General features: G+C 38.8%; 1 protein-coding gene across 1 annotated transcript in view; it reads left to right on the top strand.

Moving 5' to 3' along the window:
• The first annotated feature begins 46 nt into the window (after positions 1-46).
• RNASEH2B (ribonuclease H2 subunit B) overlaps positions 47-10,837 on the top strand; it is a 49,015-nt gene continuing 38,224 nt past the window's right edge. Inside the window, 5 exon segments of the mRNA XM_006763574.2 lie at positions 47-58; positions 531-605; positions 607-718; positions 2,899-2,975; positions 7,004-7,118. Of these exon segments, the coding sequence (XP_006763637.1) occupies positions 47-58; positions 531-605; positions 607-718; positions 2,899-2,975; positions 7,004-7,118 (391 nt within the window).

Here is a 10,837-nt window from a genome sequence, read left to right as displayed (position 1 = left end):
CCATTAGATTTGGGTAGTTTGAGAATGGATTTTCCTTCCTGGTCCAATGGAGGATTCAGTAAGAGGCTGTTTAACAGTTTAAGATAAATAGTTTGCCTTTTATTATTTACTAGAGGCCCAGTGCATGAAATTGTTGCACTCGGGGGGAGGTCCCTCAGCCTGGCCTGTGCCTTGTCACAGTCCAAGAGCCCTCAGGGGGAGCGGGCCGAAGCCAGCAATCCGACATTCTTAGCGCCGTTGTGCTTGCCAGCCGTGAGCCGGCTTCTGGCTGAGTGGCACTTTACCTGTGGGAGCGAACTGACCACCAGGGGGCAGCTCCTGTGTTGAGCGTCTGCCCTGGTGCATGTCATAGAGACCAGTCGTTCCACCATTTGGTTGATTTGCATATTAGCCTTTTATTATATAGGATTGGTTTAAGTTCAGTGAGGATTATAAGGCTGGAAAACAAGCATTTGTATATAATAGTGTAAGCTTTCCTTGGAGTCAGTTTGTATAGAATATATGTCTATGTATGTTTATGTTTATATTAGGGACATTCCTCAAAACAATTGGGTAGTCTTTTGATTTTTTTTTGTGAAAACGTGCAAATAAAAAACATTTGTCTTAACAGGGGAAGGAGCCCTTTACTTGTTCAATATGTGTCTACAACAGCTGTTTGAAATAAAAGTTTTCAAGGAAAAACACCATTCTTGGTTTATAAATCAATCAGTTCAATCAGGTAAGTGACCAATGTATATATTTCCCTTAACTAAACAATATACTTCAGCTTTTTTATCCTTCACAGGCGAACAAGTCTGTCCTTCTGTTTTAGAGTCTGGTCAATGGTTTTCTTTTTTGGCACCAGAGCAGGGTTTAATCAAGGAGAAAGGAAAGATAATTTGAGCAAGTTATATCAATACCTATGCATCTTAGATGATAGGTACTTTTTACCCAACGAATTTAAAACACTAACATCTTTTCAGAAGGTAGGTGACCTTTGTACCATGGAGTGCACATTGTCTTGACCAGAAACTCTTTGCTCTTCTCTTAGCCACATTTGTGGCCTTTCAAGTTTTTAACATCTTAATTCCTTGAAAATGGATACTGATATAGCTTCTAAAATAGAATAGGATCTAACAAAGTTTTTTTAATGCTTTATTATACAAATTACTACTGCCACCCCTCCCCCCAAACACACACACACCCAACACCAAAGTTATATATTTTTTTTTAATGTTCCTTTAATTTGGAGTAGTATTGACTCAGAGGGAAAAAGGATACCACATGTTTTTTTTGATGGTTCTGAGAGGGAAGATGTGGAGTGGTGTGGGGAGTCATGGGATAGTTGAGGCACTCTGCATTCCCTGCCTGTTCTCTCATCATTTTCAGAGAGTGCTGCTTTCTGTTGACTGTGTATGTGGCTATGCCTTGCTAAGGTAGAAAGGTCACTTTGCCTTTTTTCTAAGACATTCCAAAAAAGGGTTTCATGCTGCTGATAAATTTCAAATACCTATGTGTATGAGAAGAATTAAAGTGGTTTTTAGTTGCCAAAATGCAATGGTAGTCTGTGTATAGTCTGGTAGTTGGAATATAGGTATTCCCTTCTGTTGTTGCTGCTGTGCTATTCATTTGGCAGTATATGAGAGTTCCAATTTCTAATGTAATACGTATATTTGCAGTTGGGTCTAGCTAGATAGACAGAGTAGTATCCAGGTAAAACTGGAAAATATTGCTCATCTCCCCTAGACTGAGTTGTTAACCTTTTTGTTTGTTTGTCTGTTTGTTTAGTAGTTTTAGGTTCACAGCAAAAATACCTGCTTTTTTCATTATCGTCTTCTTTATAAATTTAACCTTAAAGAGCTGTTTTTAAGAATAGTCACCAGGATATTGTTTTAGATCTAGAAACCTACTCATAAAATGAACTTAGAGAACCCAATGGGTTGTTTTTATAAACTTTTACTTTAAAAAAATAGTCAACTAATATCATAATATGAAATTACTTCTTTAATTTTTTCTTACTATGAAATGGATTCATATATATAATTAAGGGTTAGAATTTCTTGTCTGTATAGTTAGATTGCTCTGTTAGAGAATAAAAGTAAGTACCTGTATTTCCTAAAACCAAAATAATAAGTAAGGAGATAATGAATTGTTTATTGTTCCATTTGATGAAATTCCTCTTCTGATTCATGTCTGTGGAAGAGGAAGTTGGGGAATCTTGGAGAGGAGTGTGATAGAGGAAAGACAAGCGAGGAGTAATTATGCTAGTTTGTATGATTTGCCTTTTTCTTTCAGCTTGGAGAGCACCATTAATTTTACTGGAGTTTCTCCAGTTTCTGGTGTGCAATCTTGTTAGACTCCTGCCCTCTTACCTTTTTTGGGGGGTAGTGTCTGGGGTGTGTTACAACCTTCTGAGCTCTGAGTCATTAGCAATGCAGAGCAGTGAGCCCACAGACCAGAGAAGCTCTGTATAGAGAGAATATTGCTTTCCCATTGCTTTATCCTCAGAAGCACAGGAAATTACATTTTACTGCAGCTTTACAGATAGACTTGTATATGTTTCCTATGTTTGCATGATTCATATTCTATTTATATTTCCCCCAATCCTTGTTTTTTGAGGGTAGTGGAAAGGACCTCTGTTAAAAGTTATTTTGAAAGAGAAATGGAAAGTTAAAGATTGATTTCAGTGTCTTGGGTCTCATCTACAACAGAAATTTGAAGGTCTTTAGAGTAAAATTTTATGGGCCTCGTTCTGCCTTTTGAGAGACACATAGAATCTTGGGCCTGTGTAAGAAGAGCTTCTATATTTAGAATTTCACATATAGTTTTCAATAAATCGTTTCCACTTTAGGATTAAGGTGAAATGACTAAATTGTCTTTTCAGACATTAATTTCCTTTGTTCTCTTTTTAATCTATAGGAGGTCTTCTCCACTTTGTTACACCCATGGACCCTCTATTTCTGCTCCTCCACTACCTTATAAAGGCTGATAAAGAGGTAAGTTTCCTAGTTTGAGAAAATAACAGTGAGGAAACAGAATAGATTTTTTTTTTTTGCTTGATCTCCTCTCTCTCCTTTTAATGATCAAAATGTAGATTCCTCACAATCAGATTTAGATAGGTTGATATAGAACATGTGTATCACGTGTGCTGGTATGGATTAGCAAGACCTGAGAACTGCTACCTTAATCTTGGACCAGTATACCTGGGATTTCTGAGCACTGCCTGACCCTCTAATGCTGCCTATGTGCCTTACTTGTTTGGAACAAGCTAGCAATGGAAGATTTTATTAAGTACTCAGTAGTTTTTAAACATAGTACAAATGTTAAGAAATTGATCTCAAGTCTTAAGAGAAGAAAGAAGAGAAAGAAGATAATAGCTTTTTTCATTTTCTTATTTGTGAGAGACCGCGAATTAGGTGAACTGGGACATATTTAGTAAAAAACCTCGTTAATGGGGAAACTCTAGTTGAGACTTAATTCAGATTTACCTTAAAATTTACCTTGAGACAGGGTTTATTAATAGTAATAATTTCAGCCATAGGTTCTGAAACATTTCGATCTACGATACCTTTACACTCTTGAAAATTATTAAGGATACCAAAGAGCTTTTTGTTCCTGTGGGTTTTATCTATTAATATTTAAAAAATTAGAAATTAAAACTGAGAAATTTAGAAAATAATGTTATTAATTTATTTTTAAATAAAAATAACAAGCCCAGTACATGTTAACATAAATAACACATTTTCAATGAAACAAACAAAATTTCAATTTCAATAAAATTCAGTGATGAGTGTGGCATTATTTTACATTTTTGCAAGTCTCTTTGATGTGTGGCTTAATAGAAGATAACTGGATTCTCAAATCTGCTTCTGCATTCTGTTACATTCTTTTGGTGGAAGTATTTGATGAATATGCAGCCTTTCACAGATATGTAGTCAGAAAAGGGACAAATAGTATAATAGCCTTTTCAGATCATTGTGGCTGTTCTTCTTTGACACTCTTCTAGAAATCAACAAGGCATAATTTCTTAAAAGTCAGTTGCAGTGTGGAATCTGAAACCTTGTCAGTAACTCTCCATGCTCTGTTACATGAAAAGCTATTGGTCTGTCTTGCACTAAGAATGGATCTTTTACTCATGTGTAACTTTGGAAAGTATTGTTTCACTGAAGTATGCTGATTTTCCAAATGTTGACACATCTCATTACACACACGCACACATAAACCTTTGTTGATAGCACCACTGATCTTATCAGAAAACTTAGGTATTGGGAAGCTGTCATAATTTGTAAGCAGATACAAATTTTCTACAATTCTAATTTTAGCTTTAAGTTAACATTTTATCATTGGCTACAAGTACTGTCTTTCCCTTGAAGTGACAGGTTCACTTCATTTATGTTCTACCAAGTATCCAAATCTGAATCACCATAGTTGGTAGCAGGTTTTTGTTGTTGTTTTTTTCAGGTAAAAATGTTATCCACAAAAAAAGCAGCTAGTTCAGCTTACAACAGTCCTGCACCTTCCCTGGCAGACTTAGCACTTTAGCAAAACTTTACTTTCATCACACCAAGTATTTAAAAGATTTGCACTTGAGTCAAGATTTAAATAAAAGCTTCTACTTTTTATCAAGCATGTCCTTAAGTGAAACTGGCCAGTTTTTAACTGCTTGTGTATGGCAGTGAAGAATTTAGTGGTTACCAGGATAGTTTGTTCTCACCACCCTAACCAATGGATGCTGAGGAGCCAGCAGTTTTACCCACCTTTGCATTGGAATCTTCAGTGCAAATGTCAACACAGTGGAAACACAGATAGCATCGTAGTATCATGAAAATAGCTTTGAGCTTATGTGTCCTCTGAAAGAATACAGGGGACTCCCAGGGTTCTACCAACCCTCAATTTGAAAGTCTTTGAACAATTTTAAGGAATAAGTGTTATTTAAACTGCTTAGAAGAATCTCTTGTGTGTTTTTTTTCACTCTAATGTTTGCATATAGTTTAAATGCGTATGGCTTTGATTATAAACTATCTTTTCTCAAATACTAAAAATGCCTTTTAAAGTAACCAATGAGGTGTTTAGGTATTTTCTTCCCTACATTTTAGACATGATCTTTTCTTATTTTAGTAAAAAATATATATTGGTAAGCACTTTTAAAATGTTGACTTATTCTTTTTTAATCATAAGATTTATTTTAGCATCAGAAGAAATACTTTTTTATTCTAGCTATCCCAAAGCAAGTATTCAAAGCAAGTTACTTATTACATTTCCTTTTTATGTATATACTATGTATAGAGGCCCAGTGCACGAATTCATGCATGGGTGGGGTCCCTTGGCCTGGCCGGCATCAGGGCTGTCTCACCCAGTCCCAATCCAGGCTGATTGGGGCCGGTTGGCTGTCTGGGGGAAGGGACCATGGGAGGTAGGTTGGCTGTGGGAGTGCACTGACCACCAGGGGGCAGCTTCTGCATTGAGTATTTACCCCCTGGTGGTCAGTGTGCGTCATAGCAACCGGTCATTCAGTTGACTGGTCATAACAGTCACTTAGGCTTTTAGTATATATATAGACGAGAGGCCCAGTGCACAAAATTCGTGAATGGGGGAAGGGTCCCCTCAGCCCAACCTGCACCCTGTCCAATCCAGGATCCCTTGGGGGATGTCCGACTGCTGGTTTAGGCCCAATTTCGAGGATCGGGCCTAAACCAGAAGTCAGACTTCCCTCTCATAATCCTGGACCGCTGGCTCCTAATTGCTCACCTTCCTGCCTGCCTGGTTGCCCCTAACTGCCCCCCTCCACCAGCCTGGTTGCCCCTCATGGTCCCCCCCACCAGCCTGGTTGCCCCCTGTTGTTCAGTCATTTGGTTGTTCCTCACTAACCCCCCTACTGGCCTGGTCGTAGGCAGCCATCTTGTGATGGCATGAGGGTTAATTTGCATATTATTTCTTTATTATATAGGATGGTAAAGAAAAAAGAAATGAAACATTAATTTTGAAATTATATTATGACTGTGTAGTAGTCCATTATATATATGTAGAATGTTGTTTTAAGGTAAATATTTAAAATGTTGATCATGGAAGAATATAAATTAAGATAAAAATCTAAAGACAGACTTAGGAAACCTGTGAATTATTTTTACTGTCTGAAGGAAAAAGAGGACATTTAAATTGAGGCACTTCTTGCCACTTGTTAACCTAATTGACAACATGACAAGCTATCACACATGCTACTGAATGAATGAGAAGCTTTTACCCTTAAAACAAAGAAAGCTGTATTTGTGGGACGTGAGCAAAACCATATACCTTTACAAAGTCTGATATCCCTAAGTCAGGTGACTAATAACTTAGACTTCTCTAATGCCACAAGTAAAGTTCAGAAAAACTAAATCTGATTGAGAAGGAGGAGAATCTGGATTTCTGTGTCCTGCACTTGGCTACCAGACCACATACACTTATCAAGCTGAGCCTGATTTAATGTGTTTGCAAGTTCTTATATTCATCCTCCTATCTCTTCTTTCCTTATGGCCTAAATTTGGAATCATTGTCAGACAGCTGTGACAGGAGTAGATTCACTTTTGCTATGTTTCTTTTTTGTGTGTGTTATTTAAAGCACTGGAGATGTGAGGAGGGGAGAGGAGATGTACGTGCTGGGCTTGATCTAGGCTTATTTCTGGATTACGGTCAGGACTCCTGCTCTGTAACATCAGCTGGTTCTTTTTCAAATTTAATGGGTTAGACCAGCCCCAGGTAATCTACCATCTTTGCAAGTTTCCATAACTTCCAGTACTTTTCCAGAATTTTGTTGCCCAGTTTTATCCAGTTATTGTACTCATGAGGTAGAAACTCTTTTAAGGGCTTCCTAAAGGGAGCTGAGAGTCAGTTCTGGAGCCTGTCCCAGTTTAGGGATTCCTTAGGTGAACAAGTGACTTTGAACTTAGTTTAAAAGTCCAGTTATGAGGTAATGTATCTTTTTTTTTTATGTGTGGATTTATGGACTGGTGTGCTTGCATTCTTACTGACTGAAGTCTTTTTTTAGGGAAAGTTCCAGCCTCTAGATCAAGTTGTGGTGGATGATATGTTTCCGAATTGCATCTTGTTGCTGAAACTTCCTGAACTTGAGAAGTTACTTCAACATGTGACAGAGGGAAAAGGTAGTATATAGCCTTTGAAATCAGGCTGATGGCTACTGGAAAGGCGGGCGCCTGTCTGAGAATGGAGTTGTGTGAAGGCCCACTGAGTGTAATGCTTATTCTGTGTGGGTCATAGGGGAAACTGTCATTCAGATTTTGCTCCCAGTTGTTAACATTCCAACCACAAAATGTGGTGGCTTGTCTCTTACAGGGCCAGGATTCGCAAGGCTTGGGCTTTGGTCTCAGTTCTTTGAATTAGTTTGTGACTTTAACTGCTTTGTTACTCAGCTTTCTAATTTGTAAAAATGACATAAAATCTATACTTTTATTGATTCAAGAAGCATTTATTGAGCATCTACTAAGAAACATACATTGAGCACTGGTGCTAGGCTCTGGCGATACTTCTTTCTCTCATTTAGCTTTGAGTTTGATAGCAGCAAATGACAAGTAAAGCAAACAATAGGGACTAATGGAAGTGAACTCTGGGGTGTCTGGGGATGTACAGGACAGGTTTATAACCCGGCCTGGGTTGTGTGGGAATGCAGGTCAGTGAGTACTGTGTTTCTCTCCTTGGAAGGAATGACCTCTAAGTGGAGTCCTGAAGGACACCCATCAGAGTAGCAGCAAAAAAGAGGCATGGGTGTATGGAAAATGTGTCACAATCAAGAAATTCCAAGGAGTTCAGTGTGGCCAAAATATAGGATGTCAGGGACAGATTTAGTAAGGAAGGAATGGGGTGGAATATTGGGCAAGGGTTCAGATGGTGAAGGGCATTATATTTGCCTGGACTTTACCTAATGGTACTGGAGTGTCAGCAAAAATTTAAACAGAAAGTACAATAATGTGGAGTATATTGGAGAGGCTGGGGCCAGATTCACAGAGGCCAGTGCAGTGATCCAAAGCAGAGGATGATTGTAGCCTGACTTTATGAGATGGAACTAGAGACAATCAGCAATTTGGAGGTAGAACCAACTACATTTGGTAATTGGATGGTAATCAAGGAGAAGGAGGAGGCAAGGATAACTTCGGGTTTTGTCTCTTGACCAGCAAGCAGGTTGTGTAGTGGTAGCATCCTGGAGACAGGAAACATGGTGGGAGGAGCAGGCTGGGGGTAATGAAGAGTTGAATTTTAGATATTATTCCCTGGAATTTTGGAAGGAAGAAGTGAGGCAGTGTGTGTGAATGTGTTTTGAACAGTTAAAAATACTATACAAATTTAGCATCAGTGCCCCAAGTAGTTTCAGGGTTAATGTGGAAACCGTACAGGGACCACAACAACAGGCTCATAAGTTGTGGTTGTTTGTGGTCACAGACAGTTTGGCCAACTATGATAGTTATGGGACCAAGAAAGTGGTGATTCCCAGAAGTGTAAGCTTACAATGGGAAAGGGGAGAACCTCATTGATTGCATCTTATATTTGAGGGGTCTACTAAATTCACACTTGGCCAGACCTAACGTTCCATTTTGTATCTGAGGGATGTGTGGTGCCAAGGCTTTATCAAAGCAGTCCATTAAACACATTCCCTGATGCTGAGTTTGGCAGGAGATAGCAGTCTTTTTCTGGTGACAAATGTGTAGCTCATAACCATTTCTGAAAGCTAAAGTAATGAGGAAAAATTACAATTCATTTTAATTTTGTTAACACAGTTGAAAATACAATTAACTCTTATTATCCAAAATTCTTGTGTTAGCTGTATATGAACAGCTAAACCCAAATCCAGAAACCCAGATTCAGAAAGAGCGTTAATGCACTGGCATTTGTTAGCTTACAGACTCTGTTTCAAAGCAAGAGCTTCCGCCTTTCTCATTCCTTCCTTCTTGCACACCAAATCCTTGGCCTCTTATTGAATCATTATCTGAATTTCGAGTCCTAATGTCTTTCACTTCTCAACATTGCCTGGGTTTGGAAGTTCTGCTGCACTGGAAGTGCATACGCTATATTTACCCTGTTTGACTGGCTCTAAATAATCAGTTGTACACTTCAAAATACTGTGTGTCTTCTTTTGGAGCTTCATGCTGTCCTTGAATATAGAACTCACATAAAGAAAAATACTGTACATATTTGTGTTTTGGGTCAAGGATTGAAGCAAGTAATGTGGAATTGCTTATGTATATTATGATGAAGATGCCTTTCTGAGTATGAGGCATGAAAGATATTTCTTTTTTTTCTTGTTTTGATTTTGTTCTTAATAAGAATTTGATTATGGAGAAAACTGCCAAGACTTCTAGAGAATTGTATGCATCTTTTATTGTCTGAACTACTTTGTGCTTTGCCGTACTGCATTAAAAAAGAAAGAAAAATTTGAGACCTAGAGTTTTTATAAGTCTGGTATATATAAAGGTTGATAATATATCTGATTTGAAAATGAAAGTACATAAGCAGCTGAAGCAATTTTTTAATTAAAAATTTTAAAGGTACAGAAAAACTCAGAGGAAAACACTATAAATATTATTTGTACTAACCTCAATAATAAAAAAAGTTAATATTTTGTTATATTTGCTTCATATCTCTTGAGTAATCTGATCTCAGGATCTGATATCCTGCAAGGAAAATTAAAAATGTATATGCTATATGGTTTTGAACAAATCATTCAAACTTTTCAGCATCCTTTATCTGTCACATGAAGAGTTTGAATGGTTGAGAGTATCCTCTGTATTCTGTCACACATTATAATTAGTATTCTGCAGAGTTGTTCTAAATCATAAAATAAAACTTTCACTCTCTTAACTTCAAAGTGTTGAGATTTATAATGACCAACATCTGAACATTATTTAAGTATTGCATTTTACTGTATTTAGTGTCTGCCGTGAACAGATGCTTCATGACTTAAATAATATAACTAAATGGATGCCCAGAGAGTGTTAGGTATAGATAGTAAATGCTCAATAAATGTTGGTACTATTAAGGCTTCTAAATTAGAAACTTTTAATTCTTTGCTGATGTTTAAGTACTGGGTACACAATAGGTGACCAATACACATTTGATAGTTCATTTATTATTATATATTCAAACTAGAGGCCTGGTGCACAGAATTGTGCACTGGTGGGGTCCCTTGGCCTGGCCTGCGCCGTCTCCCAATCCAGGACCCCTTGGGGGATGTTGGACTGCTGGTTTCCGCCTGGTCCCTGCAGTCGGACATCCCCCGAGGGTCCTGGATTAGAGAGGGTGCAGGCCAGGCTAAGGGCTCCCCTCCTCTCCTCCCACCCCAACACAAATTTCGTGTACTGGGCCTCTAGTATGTATATAAGATCTTTGGTTAATCTCTTCCCGCTCACCCCCCTCCTCCTTCCCTTTGAGATTCATCAGTCTGTTCCATGTTTCCATGCCTGTGCATTGAATGTCTGCCCCCTGGTGGTCAGTGCGCATCATAGCTAATGGTTGAACTGTCGCTTAGGCATTTTTATATATAAATGGTTTAAATAGGAGAGTGAGAATAATCCTATGTAATAAAAGCCTAATATGCAAATTGTCCCCCCGCCTGGGAGTTCGACCGGGAGTGCTACCATGACGTGTGCTGACTACCAGGGGGCGACGCAGAACATGGTGGGCGATGGCGACGCGGTGCTGGCAGCAGGCGGCAGGGGAGGTGCTGCCGGCCCCGATAGGCCCCGATGAGAGCAGGACCACGGTGGGATGGTGAGGCAGGTGAGTGGGCGGCTCCAGGCCAAGGCAGGTGCAAGCAGGCCGGATCGCCCCACTGATCACCCTGCAGACAGCAACCAGTGGCAGGGGAGGGGAG

The sequence above is a fragment of the Myotis davidii genome, unplaced genomic scaffold, assembly GCF_000327345.1.
Source record: "Myotis davidii unplaced genomic scaffold, ASM32734v1 scaffold39, whole genome shotgun sequence".
Classification (NCBI taxonomy): Eukaryota; Metazoa; Chordata; class Mammalia; order Chiroptera; family Vespertilionidae; genus Myotis; species Myotis davidii.
This window is presented reverse-complemented; position numbering and strand designations above follow the sequence as displayed.